The sequence below is a fragment of the Perca flavescens genome, chromosome 17 (genome assembly GCF_004354835.1).
Source record: "Perca flavescens isolate YP-PL-M2 chromosome 17, PFLA_1.0, whole genome shotgun sequence".
Classification (NCBI taxonomy): domain Eukaryota; kingdom Metazoa; phylum Chordata; class Actinopteri; order Perciformes; family Percidae; genus Perca; species Perca flavescens.
The window spans coordinates 15,896,775-15,916,385 of record NC_041347.1 but is presented as its reverse complement, the minus strand read 5'-3'; the positions used below and the strand labels follow the sequence as shown (position 1 = coordinate 15,916,385).

Below are 19,611 nucleotides of genomic sequence, written 5' to 3'. Positions count from 1 at the left end.
TTAAAAGGGGAGAAATCATTTTACATTCTCATACACACATGCAGATTAGTCCCAGCACTGGACTGAGACAAGCAGACAGTATCAGCCATTGGAAATCCATTTCATGCCCCAAGGTTATGAGATGCTAATCAAGCTGTCTCATTAAACAGCAGAGGATAAATTCAAGTTAAGCGATAATGAAAATGACTATGCTGCTTAATCATTTTTTTGCTGAGTAAATATCTCAGTGTACAATTTTGAACCTTCCATAAACACGCTGTGAGTGTATGATTTGTTTACATGTCAAAACAGGACAGGTAAAGATGTACCTCCTCTTCTCCCGTAAACTGAGATCAACCCTGTTTTCAAGGTTTCGGCCCTTTTTTAAAGGAGATTAAAGAAAGTGGTAGTAAGGTCACTGGAGCAATGCACCATGGCCATCTTTCTTTATCTTGACAGGCTATAAAACAACAACAAACCTAATGTAGATTTTACAGAGAGCGGTGCACAAAACACACAAGTCGTCCCCTGTGAATGATGCATACAACTGGGACGGTCTGTAACAACATCCCTGCAGGTTTAATCCAGCCGCTGCAGCTTTACCAATTCTGAAATTTCAACTTAGTATCCAATCAACCAAACAAAAAAAACACACTTTATAAACACAAAACTAACTTAAAACAATAAACTTTTAGTTATGTAAATACTAATATATAGAAATTGTGGGTTGGGTTAAGCATTAGTCCTATTTTGAATTAAATATGTTCCTTTTTCAGCTCTCTAGCAAACATGATGCTGACAGCTGAAAGTGAATTTTTCATTAAGTGCGGAAGTGTGGGACTTGTACAATATACTATTGATTAACATATGCTTTGTAGTTGATTTTCCCTGTCAGCTGCAGGAATTTATTATACTATTCTTTTGCCTATTGTATTATAAAATAATATATTATTATGATCATACAAACAATGATTTATACTCTAAAACTGTCTATTAGTATAGGGTTAGGGTTTGGGTTATTGTTATAATTATTATTTATTATTATTTATTTGAATCAAACTGTTGCTGGTAGCCCCTGCCCAAAGACCAGAGACACGTTTTGCCTATTGGTGCTTGACCCTGCTAAATAATTAAAATACAATATGCTGTGTTAGCACTGACTCAATGATTTTGTCTGGTGATGTCAAATTAAAATTATATTTTAATAAACTGCTTTTATATTTTTAAATATACACTACCGGTCAAAAGTTTGGGGTCACTTAGAAATTTCCATTCCACTCCATTCCAGACACAATACCTGCTGAGATCAGTTGTATTGTTTTTTTTAACCAGGGCAGCAGTTTTCAGATTACATTATTTGCTTACATAATTGCAAAAGGGTTCTCGACTGTTGTAGAAAGAAGTGGCCGAAGAAACACTTGAAATTCATGCTTTTTGGTCTAAACGTCATACCCAAATTAAAAGTGATACAGCTCCCATATACTTTGACACTCAGGGGTGTGCCTGATATCATTGGAAAGGAAACATTCTCAAGTTTTTGTTACAAGTGTCAGGGCGATTCTAGGCCTTACTGACACAGAGTTACAGAGGCTAGAATGGAGATTTTTTATTTCTGTCCAAGTTATAAATCTGTAAAATTATTAAAATACACTGCTGTAAACACATCTGACAGGTGACAGACAACACAGCATTAGCCACGTCTCAGCTTACTACAGAAAAAATTTAGAAGCTAAAAGACTCAAAAATGGATTTTATATGAATTCTTTTCTACAAATATGTCTGTGCGTTTTTTTATGTCTATTTGAAAAGTTCAAATAAAAAACCAAAAAACTACAAAATACAACACTTCTCAAATACACAAACAAACCCAATCAATCAATCACCTTTCCAATGATATCAGGCACACCCCTGAGTGTCAAAGTATATGGGAGCTGTACCACTTTAAATTTGGGTATGACGTTTAGACCAATTTCAAGTGTTTCTTCAGCCACTTCTTTCTACAACAGTCGAGAACCCTTTTGCAATTATGTAAGCAAATAATGTAATCTGAAAACTGCTGCCCTGGTTAAAAAAAACAATACAACTGATCTCAGCAGGTATTGTGTCTGGAATGGAGTGGAATGGAAATTTCTAAGTGACCCCAAACTTTTGACCGGTAGTGTATCCTAGTAGCTGTGTATCCAATTATACACATAATATGTGATGTCATAGTAGTTCTTCTCTTTCTGTGACTCAAAGCTTGACAAAGTTTCAGTCACTTTGCAACGGTACGTGTCTGTCAGTGCACCATAAAAAATGATTTCATCAGCACTGGTTGTTTCACTGTTGGACAACATTAATCTTCTATGTGTCACATCGTCAAATCCAAAAACATGCGAAGGAATTCTCCCAAGTAATCATTTAATTACTTTGCATTTAATTACATTGCAGCAAGATGGCAGCTGTAAGCATGAATGAGCACTGTTAGACTGCCGGAACGTGAACAAACTGATTTATGACTTTTTATACTTTGCCATCACTAACAGAAAGTAGACTGGGCATTACTGAATAGTAGACATGGAAAAAAAGCTGTGACACAAAGTGAGATTCCAATGTGAAGTTGAACAAAACCAATTTGTTTGTGCCTCTCAGTAGTGCCGGTGTTGTCAGAGTGAAAGGTCGTATTGGTCAGTTTTTGTCAAGTCTTTGTCAGGTATTTGCTGCGTGCTCCATTTCACTCATCTTTCCAAGCTCTGCATTATTTTTCTCTTTTTTTTTCTCATCCTCTTTGCAGGCTGATGTGCACTCGATCAAAGAGTTGCTTCATGTGGCTAATTACCAATAACTGAAAGTGCAGTGTTACCAAGATGTTTAAGATAGTGACACTGCAGTGTCTTGTGGGGTGCTGACTGTGCAATTAGGTCACAGAAGTTGTTGTTGGACAACTGCGACGTCCCTCTGGACTGTACTGCTTACTTTGCAGAACTGGCACTATTACATTCATTAGAACCAGCATTTTGAGCCTGTGTGTGTCCTTTTTTTTGTTTACGATCTTAAGTATATTGTTTCACAATACATTTTTTAAATCTATCTCAGTGGTTCTCAGGTTTTTTGAGTCCAAGCTCCACTGATTTTCATTAACCAGGAGCTAGCTCACAGCTGGGACACCAGATGAATGCCAGCGGATACGAAAGAAAACCAGTACTCTATGTACAATCATTTCATTTTACTCCCTATTTGTAGTCTCCAAGAGGAAAGTGTTTCCATAGAATCAGTATGCTTGAAATTATTTGCGAGAGAAGATATTGACGCTTAATTTGAGTCTCAAGTTGTTGAACTGATAGACGCCTGTCTGTGTGTATACTACTTCACATCTATCCTAACCCGACTCTCCTAAGAGTATGTATGAGTATGTACCATACTCTACAAACATTGCTACAAAAATGTTTATTCCTAGATTTACATACAGAGTGTGTGCCGTAAGTTCAATGCTTGCAATTATAAAATACTATTGAATGAAAAATAGGATAACTTTTGGGCAGAAAAGGCACTTAATGAGGCAGAAACACAACAACAGAAAGATATCCTTGAGTCATTGTGGGTCTTCTGTTCCCAAGAAACTGTCCCATTTTTTTTTTTTTTTTATAGATTTGAAATCTATTTAATAGAGTGAGGAATTCCTGAACACAGCTTAATTACTTGTTCAACACTGATCCTGAGGAGGAAACAGCAAATTGATTTCTATGGAGTGTCCTGAGGGGCTCGCTGGACACAGCACACACACACACACAAACTAAAGCACAGCGCCTGTGCTCCTGAGGCACAGTGAAATGTTGCTCTGACATCCTCTTTTCCTCTAGTCCTTCTCTAATGTGGCAGACAAAATCAGTGATCTAGATTTAAAACATAATAAATGAAGTAGCTGTGGGATCATGTAACAAGACGTTGGGGCAAGATTTAAGACAGAAAGGAACTTTACTTGAGAGTGTTGCAGGACAAAGACAGAAAAATGGACAGAGTCAGTGTTTTGTTGAGGATCTCTTTCCCATAACTCCATTACTGAGCACTCAAACCTGCAGCGACAAAAAAAAGGAAAAGTGACCTGAAGTGATTCATTTCAAAGTGCTTGGAGACAAAAAGTGTCACAGAGAGTGTGGAAGCAGAGAGCTGAGCACCGGTCGACCATGTATGCTTGAGATTTGAGGAGAAGAGAGCGCTGATGATGATGATGATGATGATGATAGCAATATTGTTGCAAACTGACAGCGAAGAACAGACCCTGCAGGTTTTATATGATGGGAGGCCCTGGCAAGGTCACACCAAAACATATGATCACATTTGCTGGACAAAAGTTTTAAAGGGTTTGCACCATCCAAAACAACATACATCAGTAAAATGACTTCTTTTTGACATTTGTTTGGCATACAGAAAATTCCACACAGTGAAACACTACACCAAGTGACTCGACAAAACAACACAGGAGTGGCAGTTTTGTTTTATGGTAACCTACTTAGCTACTATTGGATGCCAAGTATCCTATATCACCATATAGCCTTATTTTCATTGGACGACCATGTAATGAAAAGCAGTTGCTATTCTGACAAATCGTCATATATCTCAAAATCATATACAGTACAGGCCAAAAGTTTGGACACACCTTCTCATTCAATGCGTTTCCTTTTTATTTTCATGACTATTTACATTGCAGATTCTCACTGAAGGCATCAAAACTATGAATGAACACATATGGAATTATGTACTTAAAAAAAAGTGTGAAATAACTGAAAACATGTCTTATATTTTAGATTCTTCAAAGTAGCCATGTAAATAGTAAATAGTCATGAAAATAAAGAAACACACTGAATGAGAAGGTGTGTCCAAACTTTTGGCCTGTACTGTATTTTCAGATAATATTTTGAATGGTTTCATTTACATTATTTTGCCACATTGCAACACAGCTAGACACTGATATATTGCATTTAAAAGAAGAAAATATATACAGACAAGAAAAAAAGCATAAAATTATTTACAGAAAAGAAAACGACTCCCTAGTTATCCATCCGTCTATCTACAGCAGCAACATGAGTGCAGTATATACTGTATTAGCAGAGCGGGACAAATAATCAATATCGACATATGTTCTGTTTCAATCTGTGATGCTACGCTGATGCCATTATTCTTAGCTGCCTGTTGCATGAATGTATAAACGCAAACTCAGCGGAGCAGGCTTCCTTGATTACAGTGGCAGTAAAGCCTTTTGGTTCTCCACGAGCAGCTGCGTGTTGTTGCTTAGCTGCCTGATGGAGCAGCCTCATTAGGCTACACTTCAAACTTTGTCACTACTGACATTTCATAAGTCAGAAAAAGGCATAGTGTGTCACACTGATTTATGGTCATTGTTCTTCACTGTACCCTTGAGTGCTTTTGTGCAGACATTTTTTTGATGACTACATCAAAATAAGCAGACACTTCCTGGTGACTTTCTATTAGCCTGTTTGAGGCTCAGTGGGATTTTCAGTGCAAAAAGTAAGCTGTTTGTGCAAAGAGGTAAATCAACCCACCACCGATTGACAACTAAAATTAATTATTAATTAATATCACACACACACACACACACACACACACACACACACACACACACACACACACACACACACACACACACAGTATTTTTCAAATGTCTATCTTGCAGTTTGACTGTTGAAAATTACTGCAATTCAATTTCTGGTCAGTTTCTTTTCAAAGGAAAAACAAAATAGGACCTTAAATATGTGCAGTGTGTCTCTTACCTTTGGATACTGTTGGATTGGAATGAGAACTCTTTCGGAGAGCTTGATATTTTTATTGCTGATGATATCTAGGTATTTCTTTGTGTCACCATCTTTTCTCAATTCATCTCCGTCATTCTTCTCAATCTCTGCAGAAAAACAAATAAAACATAAGAAGATAATTTAGTTTGTTATGTAACTGAAAAAGCATCAGTCGACATCATCAAGTCTGCTTTAGAGCCAACTGCGGCATGACAAACAAAAACAGGCTGGGGACACATTAGGAGAAATCTAACTATGCATTGCATTACACAGTGAATATTTTGCAGATTATTTTGTGTCTCAGCTGTAAATATGCTCACATTGCAAACTTTAATAATATGAGATTATCCCGCTGACTCCTGATACGTCCTTTTACATCGGGCCCTGTAATCTCATGATCCAATATTTCCAATCAAAATAACAACAGAGGCAAACAGTCACACTCAGCTCGCTGTGCCTTACTTCGATGGAAACTGAGCTCTTGAGGGCTGTCAACAGTTTAAGATCCCCACACAGCACAGGACTTAAACATAAAAAATGCTTGATGTTATCGGTTAAAAGTCAATTGGGGTGGAACTGTGGACTCTCATATTAAGATCAAATTTGCAGATTGTTGGTTCCAATCAAACTGCACTATTCAGCCTAATAATTTACAAGATGGGAAAATCTAGTGCAAAATGGCCCAATAGTGTTCTTGCATGTCCCCAGCCCTAATGCAATAAGATGAGAGATGAGAGGTGGATATTAACTGTCTGGTTCAGCTTAACAGGAACACCCTGAACAGTGCTATTTCTTGATTGATGCATTTTATACCACTTGAGCTGAACCACTTGCAATAAATTAAGTGTTCTCAAAATGAAACTATCTGTTGTCCACCTAGCAGGAATCCTCCTCTGTCGCTAATTAATCCCCATTGGAATTACAATTATCAGTCTGCAACACATTGGCTGGACTATAAAAGATGTTCCTGAACAAGACCGAGAACGAGTCACAGAGCGCTCCTGAGCTGCTGTGTTGAAACTCAAAGCTGTCACCAGCCAGAGGACAAAGCTATGAGTTTAAAAACAGCTTGAGCCAAGTGGACGTGTCATTACGGAGCAGAACTTTGAACAAATAAATGGCTGAAATATTTTATCCCTGAACAACGTATTCAATTTGAATGAATGCATTTTTCTGTTTTTTTTGTTCTCTAAGCAAGGAGATTGACTACAGACAGGAATACATCCTCAATCTGCTGAATCTACCTTACAATCCATCTTAAACATCTAAGAATGTGACGAGTTTGTGTGGAAACAATATTGCCTTGTTGGAAAACTGTTCCAGTTTATGTTCCCAGCGAAGGGTCCTTCTGAGGCTATTCCTTGACATGACAACTCCAGCTTAATGATCCCTCTGTTCCTGGCAGTTACAATATTCACTCACTGCAGTTCCTAATGGCCAGTGGTTTCAGTTTTACTTCCAGTGTGACACAATCTTTCTGATGGTGCCTGATTGTCCGAGGAAGATCGTTTGAATTGGAACGTGCTGGTTCTTTTGCGGTTTCTCTCTGAGAAAATCCCTCTGCCTAAAAGTTAGAGGTCCAAAAAATAGCAATGAATATTAATTGAAGAAATAGTTTTGTTCATTTTGGAGCCACTGAAAGAGACTATACTTTAATTAAATCATTCAGGCTTATGTCAAAATAAGAAGTGTATTTTCATGTCCCACAATGAGGCTGTAATTGAAAGGACTGTGTCAGGTATACTCAGTGAACTCTGTGAACAGGTAATGCTCACTCAAATACCACCATCGCCTGCCTCTGGGTACAGACTGTGCCTGAAACCTTTTGCTGAATTACAGGTAAACAGATTGAAAGACCCCTTCAACCTTTTACTCCCATCAACACGGTTGATTCACACCTGCTTATTATACACTTTACACAAGACAGGTGTCCCGGCATGGCAGGAGCCTACAAAATGTGCCTTTTAAAAATAGCATCTATGTATTCTTGCCTGAGGAGATAAATTAACACAACCTGTAGTGTGCAAACACAAGCATATTTAGCTCTGCTTTATATACAATAGACATGCTACTGTATAGTGAAAGCTGAAAATGTGAAATACAGTAGCCTATATTTACATGAGCAGAATGTGTATTAAGCCACGCTAGTGATGGGGCTCTGGGGACGTCAAAGATCAGAGGGTCCACCACAGACTGAAATATCTCAACAACTATTGGATGGATTGTCATGACATTTGGTATAGGCATTCATGGCCCCCAGATGATGAGATTGGTGATCCCTTAGTCTTACACTTCCAGACCTTCCTCCACAGCGCTGTGAAGGAGGGTCTGGCTAGTCCACACAGCATTCTGGGATGGGAGAAAAACGTGTTCTGGTTTATTGACATTTCTTTAAAAGAATCACAATCATCTTGGACGGTGCTAAGCGCCGGACAGAGCAACGGTGCCTCTGCGGTAAGGAACTTGTTTGGGTAGAACATGTGTACGTTCAAAGTTGTTTTAGTCGTTTACAGAAAACTCAGATTCAACATGATGGGCCCTATCTTGCACTCAGCGCAATTGACTTTGTACACCGACGCATGTATCATTCCTATTTTGCACCCGACGCGCATCGGACTTTTCCCTCCACAGACGCACGTCGGTAAATTTAAATTATGAATTTGCGCTCCAGCGGGCAGTTCAGCAAAAAGAGGAGGCGTGTTCCGGCGCAAACGTTCCCTGGTGCTATTTTGCAGTTTCAGAAACAATTCCGCCACAGACCAGGAAAAACCTGGTCTAAAGTCAGCGGCGCTAGTCTAAAGTCAGTGGCGCGTTATTCAGATGCTATTTTAGAGGCGCATGCTTGGCCATAATGTAGCCAAGGTGTGCACAACGCGCATACACCTTGCTTCCCTCATCTACACAGATGCAGCAGTTTCCATTTTTTGCAAACCATACATAATTACAAGGAAAAATATTACTGAAAATGCGCTTCAGGTGTTTGGATAGGTCAGGAGGCCCTTTACAGTACAGTCCTCAAAAAGTCGCAGCATTCTTTGTGGCTTGTTGTGTTTTACACAACACTTCCATGAATCATGGATGTGTTGATGACATAAATGAGGAAATATTAGAGGACTTAAGGAGACGTGATGTTGAACTATGGTGGGATTGGACACTTGAGGGTCCGGGAGTGTGCTCCTGAGATGTGCTCCTGATGGAGCGGGTGGACGGAGATGGAGTTGGGGGAGGAGGAAGGGGCCCAACAGGAGCAGGTGGTACGTTTGGAGGCCCAATCCTCTCCAGACTTGAGGAGATGTGCCCGAGAGGCCACAGCAACATCGCCACCTGGACAAGATGGGCATTTATTACTTTGCCGCATCCTGGACAGCTCCCGCTGGCATGCGCCAGGCAAATCCGCTGTCATAATAGCAATCTGCCATGGAACAAGCGCGCCTGCTCTTAAAGGAAATGTGAGATGACACTCTGATTGGTTATTTTCACGTTACACCCAAACCACACCTATCTACTTCAGACCAACCCATTTTAGATTTGCGTCAGGCGCAAGACTCAACAGCGCCCGAGATCCGCCCACAAAGCTGCTTGCATTTCACGTTTGACACTTGTGTTTCAGATCGTTAAAATAGGGCCCATAGTCTAGCTGTCTGGATTTACCCTGCAGAGATCTGAGGACCAGTTAACCACAGTTTTAACCACAGAGTTTAGAATGCCAACTCAAAGAAAGCAAAAGGAGTCGGATATCCGGCCTAAAAAGAGGGACATCCGGCGGAATTTCTGACGGCACCTGAACAATCCCAGAACAATCCTGGTGCCATTATCAGTTTAAAATTGGTATGCGTCTAATACATTGATTTGTGACTAAATATCTGCAAAACTATTGACTCTTATTAACCTCAGCTGTACTTTGTGTATATTGCTAATTAGTAAATTATAGTGTGCATTTTAGCATGATGCCATAAGCATTTAGCTCAAAGCACCGCTGTGTTTAAACACAGCCTCAAAGAGCCGCTAGCATGGCTGTAGATGAGACTGTCCTCTCAAGATGAACGAGTCGTTTCAACACCTAGAAACATGCTTTCATGTTCAAGTGACAAAGCCATCCAGCAGCAGAATTATCAGCAAGACCACAGCGTCCACATACAGTACAGAAAAGGGGTCAACAAAACATTGGACCAGATCAGAAAAAGCTTCTGTGTATCATTGTGTGTGTGTGTGTGTGTGTGTGTGTGTGTGTGTGTGTGTGTGTGTGTGTGTGTTTTTATTTATTTTTTTATTTCAAAGGCTTGTTGCTTGCTTGTTAAAGTTATGTTTATTTGAGTACATTTTCATGTGTGTTTGTTAGTCGTACCATAAAATAAAACTCATTTGAATTTTACCTAATTTTAGTGGTTAATGTTAAGTCCCGGATCCAACTTTCATCAAGCATTTGTTTATTGATATACTGAAAGATTAGTTCTGGTCTTCTGTATGTGGGAGATCATTTATTTTGGGATTTGTTTTCATTGTGGGCATTCTGTTCATTTCATTTTAGTAAAGTAATGATGTTTTTCTGGCCCATGAAGATGATTATACTCTGCTACAGTGCATAATAGAAAACACCTTTATTCTGGTCTGCAGCCTGCCAGTGAACTCAGAAGAAGATTGTGTGAGAGAAAGAGAGAGAGATAGAGAGAGAAAGAGAGAGAGAGAGAGAGAGAGAGAGAGAGAGAGAGAGAGAGAGAGAGAGAGAGAGAGAGAGAGAGAGAGAGAGAATGAGATATATGGAAAGGGATAGAAAAACAGGGAAATGAGCTTACAATATATAAATCTGGGGAAATGTTCACACCAGTATCATGGTTGTGAAATATGTGGCAGGGAGTGACGGGAGCCTAAAGATCAGAGGAGCGAGAATGTGCTTTGAAGGTCACTGGTTTCAGTCCTCACACAGGAAGAAAGAAATCTCATTGGGAGTAAAACACTCTCAGCGACTGTTCTGGTGCTCTTGATCCCCTCTGTTGTGCTTCCCAAACTGCTTCAGTGGAGCTGCTCATCAGCCAAGAATGAAAAAAAGCAACTGTGGTTTAACTGGCCAGCTACCAGATAAATGTGTGCTGTAGAGTTGCTAAAAAAGAGAAATGTGCCATAAGCCTGCCATGGCTTAAGGTTAAATACATCTGATTTGTTCTGTATGCAGCAACACAGAGCATCAGCAATGACTGAGGAACAGTTTGAAGTTAATTCACTCTGGACACCAGTACCATGTCAATAAATACACACAAAACTGTATTGATAATTACAGTAAATTAGTTTCTATTAGAAATTTAGATCACATCAGATTTGGTAGCATTTTTGATTCACTTTTAACAAAAGAGGGCTCACTGCTTTTAGCAACTAGTTGCCCTCAGTAAAACAGCTGCACCACCGGAAAATATTTAGGTACTAAACAAGATATTCTTGCTGAGCATAAAAAGATAATTTTGCCGATGATTAAATAAAATCTTTCATGAACTATCTAAAATTCTCAAGAAGCTCTAGTATAGTTTGCTAAAAAAGAAAAGAAACATGCCCTGCAGGGTGTGAGCTACTATCAGTAGAGAATAACATGTATGCAATTCAATAACATCAGAAGAAGGGGGAATGGGAGCTGCATCATTGCTTGGAGATAATATATTTACTGCTTACCCTCACAATCATAGCGTTATTGGATTTCAGTTGTTGTTTGCCATACAGTCCACACTACTAAAGCATACACTTTGTTCTACTGCTTAATAGGGCGCTTTTACGCATTCAACTCTGAGATGATATTGGTGTGATCAAATTGTCCCTTACTACACTGCTCTGGGTTTGATGTTGTTTTTCTCTGATGGGTCAACAGAGAAACGTGGATCCAGAGAAAACTCAGACTAAAACACAGTCATACAGTGATAAAACAGGTCACTATAATAAACCCAATCAAAATGACTTCTTCCAACATAGGTGTGATTAGTTCTCACATTGTTAAACAGTCATGCCACAGAGGAATTTGATGAGACAAAAGCAAACTCAGGATGTCCTGATATCTGTGCTCTGTGTAGACAAGTAATGCACACAGTAAGCATCCTTCCCTTTTCCACTCGGCTCACCTTTTATTTTGCAAAGCTGGCTGAAATACTGGAGACCTTGAATAACCTGCAAACTGATGGACGAGCATTAAAGTAAAAACTGCAGATAGTGAATTGCTAGAAAAAAACATTTGAACTCCCCACTTCTATCAGGTTTAGATGCTGCTGGGAGTTGTATTTTGGCTGTACATCGCAATAACAGCTGAACAGCACTTATGCTTTCAAAAAAATCTCTAAAATCTGTTAAAACAGCCAATTACTGCTGGTTGTTATTAAAATATGCACTGCTGAACCAATCAATACTGATTTGAGTGATTATTACTTTATGCTTTATTGTACTGTAGGCTGTTACACCAACTGCAGTAAGAGGTCCAAACACAAAGGGGTTGTTGAGTGCTGCCATTAGTCTGTAGACAGCTAAATTATTCACTAATTTCTGAACTTCTGAATAGTATATCTACAATAACGACTTCACAATGGGAAAAGAAAATGAATCAAGCTAATCACTCTCCGATACCTAATTGCTTGTTCACATCAAACACAGAAAGAGGTAGTAATAGCGCTCCATTTCACAGAGTGGATCTGGTGGGGAGAATGGACCATGAGACGTGCAATTAGCTTTGTCTTTTTTCACTCTGGACTCATGAATGTAAATGCATATATGGTTGGAAATATGCGCCACTGTTTGGCCACATGCTGTTTATGGGTTTTTAACTGAGCTGCACTGAGGCAAATCGCATTCAGCCTGTTGACACATTCAATCTAATTATAATGCCATCTTTAAAATCTCTGCTGAATGTGCAATGGAAAGTGAAGTGAAAAACGAATTAATATACATACAAATTAAAAAAATGTATACAAATTAAAAAGCAAGCAAATTAAACACATTTTAATCAGAATGGTGTTTCAATAATCCTCTATTTATTACAACTACTTACAAGCCGGACAGGATGCAAAACATTCTGCAAAAATACATACACTATATACATATAGGATCTGTTTCTTTTTATTATATGTGTACTATAGGGTCTTTTTCTATCTTTTATATGTACAGTGTGATGTTATTATGCATGTTATATATTGTGTAACTTATATATAATATACACCTGTAAATTAACAGGTATGATTTATTATATCTGAGGATACATAATTGAATACAGTGTGGTATTTATGTTATTATGCCACATTCTACACACATTTTATTAACGTGGATATAACTTCCAGGTATATTGTATATTTGCTCTAATGTTTGTGCAAAAACTGTACAGTAATGATTGAGCGATTTATTCTTTGATTGATTGATTGATTGATTGATTGATTGATTGATTGATTTGTTGCTTCATGATCAGTATTTATATACCGGTATATATGTGGTTGCGGTTCGGTGGGCTGGGGATCTCATCGCTGCTCTTTGCAGATGATGTGGTCCTGATGGCATCATCGGCCTGCGACCTTCAGCACTCACTGGATCGGTTCGCAGCCGAGAGTGAAGCGGTTGGGATGAGGATCAGCACCTCTAAATCTGAGGCCATGGTTCTCAGCAGGAAACCAATGGAGTGCCTACTCCAGGTAGGGAATGAGTCCTTACCCCAAGTGAAGGAGTTCAAGTACCTTGGGGTTTTGTTCGCAAGTGAGGGGACAATGGAGCGGGAGATTGGTCGGAGAATCGGCGCAGCGGGTGCGGTATTACATTCAATTTATCGCACCGTTGTGACAAGAAGAGAGCTGAGCCAGAAGGCAAAGCTCTCGATCTACCGGCCAGTTTTCGTTCCAACCCTCACCTATGGTCATGAAGGCTGGGTCATGACCGAAAGAACGAGATCCAGGGTACAAGCGGCCAAAATGGGTTTCCTCAGGAGGGTGGCTGGCGTCTCCCTTAGAGATAGGGTGAGAAGCTCAGTCATCCGTGAGGAGCTCGGAGTAGAGCCGCTGCTCCTTCGCGTCGGAAGGAGCCAGTTGAGGTGGTTCGGGCATCTGGTAAGGATGCCCCCTGGGTGCCTCCCTAGGGAGGTGTTCCAGGCACGGCCAGCTGGGAGGAGGCCTCGGGGAAGACCCAGGACTAGGTGGAGGGATTATATCTCCAACCTGGCCTGGGAACATCTCAGGATCCCCAGTCGGAGCTGGTTAATGTTGCTCGGGAAAGGGAAGTTTGGGGTCCCCTGCTGGAGCTGCTCCCCCCGCGACCCGACACCGGATAAGCGGACGAAGATGAGATGAGATAAGATGATAAAGTATGTGGCACAGAATTTACCCTCACATATGCAATGTGTGCAAGCAGAAACTAGCCAATACTGTAATTAACTGCTGGTAGCTTTCTCTCTTTCTTAGAACATTCACTCCTGTGTGTAAACATGAGAACCACAACAAAGTGCAGCTTATTAGTGCTTGAGTAAAAACTTGTGCTCAAGGCGTGTCCTCTAGCTAAGCTCACCCAGTAAGAGCGTTGGCCCCAAGTTGGCTGAGTCCTGCAGCGGCGCAGGTTCAAATCCGACCTCTGCCCTTTGCTGCATGTCATCCTCCATCTCTCTCCCCCTTTCGTGTCTATCCACTGTCACTGTCTAAATAAAGGGAAACCCCCCCAAAAAAATTAACAAATTAACGTGCTACACATAAAGAAATTGACTTTCATCTGTCAATCTGAGCAATCATTAGATTCTTGTTAATGAAAGCTTTGTGATGACGATCACATCAAAAAAGAAATAGTATACTATAAAGTTTTTGTCAATCATGGGTAATGTTTAAATGTTTTAACTGTGCTTTATTCGCGTATTTTATCTCTCAGTTCTTTAAATTCTTATACTGCACTGTAAAATGTATTCTTGTCTTTTAAATTGTTTTTAATTGTGTTTTAACTGCTCTTTAATGTTTTATGTAAAGCACTTTTAATTGCCCTGTTGCTGAAATGTGCTATATAAATAAAGCTGCCTTGCCTTGCCTTGCCTTAATTTGAAATAAGATGGCTTTGTGACCAAGAAGGAACTACTATTGGGGAAAGTGGGACGACTGGTTAACAACTAATATAAAGTGTTATACATGTTGTATTTAATGTATATTATTCAAAGTAATTCAAATAATCTTCACTTGTTTTATCATTACTTTCACTATCAAAGGAAACAAACAGCTCCCACTCTGCTCTGAAGTAGAATTATCCCCACCCACCCTCTGGAAGAGCTTTGTCCCAAACAGCATTAAATCTGCCAAAGAGAGACAAATGATTTTAGAGGTAACATAATTTAAACACATTTTCACTTCATAAATATGGAGCTGTTAACTGAGCCCATGGTAATTCCATGCTATGCTGTTTATTGGGCGTGATGTGAATAATTCTGGATTACATGCTTTGCTATTCACCAATAAATAGCTGTGAATCTATAAATCTGTAAACGGCAGTTTATCTTGCTGTCCACAGATGATTATTGAGTTGACAATACAAGACTGTCTGAACGGACAGTTTATTATAGTGATTCTCCACTATTGTATCATGCATGCTGTGTGTTGACCTTGCAAACTGGATGCATGTTATTATATTGCAATGTATTATTATTTATTGCAGTGTACTGCATTTTTGTTTACAGTATTATACTATATTGTAGTAGAATCTATTGTATTGTAAATTATGGGGAACTGCATGTGTATCTGTATCTGTTCCCAAAAACTGCTTTAACTGAAAATAAATAAATAACACCATTTTAACATGCAAGTTGCTGTTTACTACAGCGGATTTGATTAAGACATTTTGTGTTCGTGTCCTGGCTATGGCTAGTCAGCCTTGAGTAAATTTGGCAAAGTGTACTGTGTGACAGATGATCCCATCTGCATCACAGTTAGCGACAAGAGCAGGACTGTCAGGTGTCTCATCAACACATTTCAACAGAAAAGCTCAAGGGGCAGAAAACACCGGAGCACAAACACACTGTCCATATTAATTTAACATACAGGTTGACTTTACCACCTTTAACAACAATGTCAAAAACTCTTATAAACGCTCAAGCAGGATTTGGGTATTTTATTTGGGCACAAAGTAAGAAATAATGAATTACTTAAATCAATGGGGTCAGATGTTGCAGGAATATATATTATCTATCTGATATACTATTTTCATACAAGGGTACAGTACCAAGTTCTGTCCTGCTTGTTTTCTTGCCTCTGTATGTAATGCAAGTGTCCTGTAAGCCCATGTGGGCTGAGCTCCTTTGGGTCTATGAAACCAGAATAAAAGTATATCCTTTCATCCAATCATCCACAAAAGCACATCACTCAACCCTTCAGAGCATGTTGTCTGGATTTGCTGTGGAAAAATGCAAAAGGTACATCTGTGAACCGAATGAGCTGAGTTCTATATTTTGCTATAAATGTTAGACATGCTGCAACATTAAATAATTAGAAAGACTGTAGAACATATGTCCCAATTAAGTCCCATATGTGACCTTGATGACAGTTATCAGTTATTATAAGTAGTAGGTATAAAGAGAAGGTTCATCTCATGCATGGTGTATTAAACCGTTTTCTTTGCTATATTAGAATGTGACACTTACATTTCAGCATGACTATGTCTTAGGTAGAGTTCTTAAAAGTATCAGACTGATGCTGTGGCTAAATCTGAATCAAGAAAACTCAAGGAGGATGTCACTTTTGCTGTCTTTTCTGACAACATGCAGCTTGTTTTGGTCTGGACATTGCAATCCTGATCTTACTCTATGCTGAAATGACATCAGCTGGCAATACACTGTACATACCCTAAAATGAACAACACATTTTAAATCCAGTCAATCATACAATTAGTCTTTTCACCCTTTTAATCCTGAGAACTGCTCTGCCAACTGTTTTAGTTAATTTTCTGGATGTTGGATGCCAGAGGGCAGTGGGTTAGAATAAGAGGGGATAACTCTCACACACTTTACTTTCTGTGCTCACTGCATTTCTTCCCTCCATCGTAGAAAATCTCAGAAAAGTTCTGCACTGGAGCCAAAGAGCAGCTTCCTCCATTAAACACACAGCACAGTGAATTCATAGCCTTCAAGCAAGCATAAAGAGTCAATGGGCAATGTGTTTAAAATAAGCTTAAATTAGGTCACTACCTCCCCAAAATGCAATGCAATGGTGTTTTCAGTTGCGGAGAACAGGGTGAATGCCTCTGACAAATAACTGTGCAAAGCTCAAAGTAGATCAGACTTGAAAAATACCTGACTTACCTTCTGCAAGCAGGCGCAACGCATGCACAAAGGAGGGGTCCAAGCTGTTTTTCTCGGCCACCAGTTCAGGTACGTACTTATCTGGATGCATTATTACCACAGCGGACCTGTTCTCCGGCCAGGCAGGTGAGGCGACAGGCGTGCTGAGCGTCGGAATGCAACTATAAACCTTCCCGCTCCTGCTTTAGCTTCAGTCTACCAGTCTTTATGAGCGCCACAAGCGAAACCCCTCGAAAAAAAGAAAAAAATAGTCGCCTCGGGTCTTCGAATGAAGGTTGAGATATGATTCAGAGGTGTGAGCGACTGGAGGTTGACTTGTGATTCAGAAGTGTGAGCCCATCTCCGCCACCGCTGCCTGCTACCTCTCCTGGGCACCCAGCCAGACTCTCAGACTCAGTGGGTCTGCAGACCGCGCTGCTCCCCGCCCCTCAGCATCATTATTGGCCATATTCTGGGACTGGCGCTGCTGGAAAACAAAGACGATCCCCGCTGAGCGCATACCAATTGGGCGACGTGCTTGGAGGTAATGGAGAAAAAAAAAGTTGACGTTGCGCTAGGTCGGGGCTGACACTCATCCCTGTTATAATCTCACCTAAAATGGGAGATTCAGTTGGTTTATTGAAAGTGTTATGTAAGTTATGTTGCAAATAGTGCCTTATTAAAAATGAAGTATTCTAATACTTCTATTACTATACATTTTAGAATACTATGCAATAACACTACAAATTTATTGTGGCTACGAAAACAGAAATATGCCTACACCATCATAGGTCACTGTAAACTCGTAAGTCAGTGCCAGCCACACTGTAAATCCCTATAAGAGCTGTTAGTGGAGCCAGAATCATAGCAGATACAATATGATATATGTTTAATTATTGCTAAGCCAGTAATGGCATACTAGAGATAGTACCTTAATTATTTTCTCGATTGAGCTGTGACCTGTGAGTTTCTATTAGAGTTTCCAAAGTTCTCTAGAGTAGCTTGTACCTGTAGAAAAGTTTTTATACTGTTTACTAGCAGTTTAACCTGAAGGAATAAAAGACAGGTCTCTGTGTCGCTGTCCATGGTGCTGAACACTGCCTGCATCGCTGAGTTTTCTCTGGATTGTTTTGCACATGTGGAGAAGCTATTCTTTTATTAATTATTATTGTAATAACATGCACTTTAAATAAAAGTGTATCATGAGAACAAAGAACATAAAGTCATCTATTTCTTCAGTTGTGCTCCCTAGTCATTTATGCTGCCTCTAGCCAAATGGTTTACTGCTCTTGTGTCGTTTATCGTGTTTTGGGGTTGGGTTTGGGGTTAGGGTTAGGTGCCTTGAAGTCAACGGTCGCAGCGCTGCCGTGAAGTCAATTAGGTAATGGTTATGGTTAGGGTTAGGGTTAGGGTTAGGTGCCTTGGAGGCAGCGGTCGCAGCATTGCCTGGAAGCACCAAAAAAACACCATCGAGCGTGTCTTGTAGGCCTTTAGAGATGAAAATTTTGCACCCTGAAGGATTACAAGACTTGCTCTACTCCAACATCTCTGTTAAACAAAAAGAAACCAGACGGTCTTATTATGGAGTAAATCACTGTTTGGCATCTTACTTAAAAAGCTCTGCAAAATTCTGACCAACTATTTTCTTTTTTTAATTGAATTAATGGCTTATGGGAAGAGAAGGGCGCATCATCAATCACAGGATACCCCCAGGATCCTCCAACTCATCTCTCCTGTTATCCTCAAATTTACTAACATCTGTTTCCTTGGGGTCAATTTAACCCCAGGATTTTAAACCTCCAGAAAATGTTGGTAATTAAAAAACTTTTACCAAATTTTTATGTTGATAGCCTAAACTGGCAACTAGTTAATGTTGGAAGGTAACGTGTCTGCTGGTGGTTGAGAGACAACAGAAGGGTCAACCCCAAAAGTCTCATTTTCTTCAGAGGAGGATGCCTTATAATCAGGGTCCTCCTCAACATTATCTTCTCCCATTATGTCTCGGACATATTCTTCTCTATGTCACTTTCAGTGTCAAAGAGCTGTGACAAAACTTCACTGACAGAAAACCATTTCAAATGAAAGTGAGTGTACAGAGAGAGCATATCGCACACCAAGAGAAATGGTTTAGAAGGCAGCGGTGCCTGCGTGTGAGCTTTTATATGTTCGCCCCTCCCCTGTGTATCATGTGATACAAACCATCCCTGCGAGAACCATATTTTCCCTCCCTCAGAGTGCGGGAACAATATCTTCCCTCCCTCAGAGTGCGGAAACAATATTTTCCCTCTCTCATAGTGCGGGAACAATATTTTTCCTCCGTCACAGAGGGTGGTGCGTGTATGCGTGTCTGGGGTGGGGGGAGTGGAATTGAAGATTGTGAAATTGCACAACCTGCATGTGAAAGTGACCTCAATAACAGCCAAAACAATCTCAGCATATGTGTGTAAAATGTTCATATTTTCTATGTTTTTTACAGCTTAAACAGCCTGGGGTCAAATTGACCCTAAGGAACACCGATGTGTACAAAATGCATACAGGACATTGAAAATATATCATCATGTTAATTTTATGTTTACCCAGTTGTCCCCATTAAAT

General features: G+C 39.8%; 1 protein-coding gene across 1 annotated transcript in view; it reads right to left on the bottom strand.

Moving 5' to 3' along the window:
• khdrbs2 (KH domain containing, RNA binding, signal transduction associated 2) overlaps window positions 1-17,539 on the bottom strand; it is a 64,967-nt gene extending 47,428 nt beyond the window's left edge. The window contains exons 1-2 of the mRNA XM_028604151.1: window positions 17,038-17,539; window positions 5,748-5,875 (exon numbers count right to left, since the gene is read on the bottom strand). Of these exons, the coding sequence (XP_028459952.1) occupies window positions 5,748-5,875; window positions 17,038-17,128 (219 nt within the window). The 5' untranslated portion in view covers window positions 17,129-17,539. The remainder of the gene's footprint in view (window positions 1-5,747; window positions 5,876-17,037) is intronic.
• Between the last annotated feature and the right edge of the window lie 2,072 nt (window positions 17,540-19,611).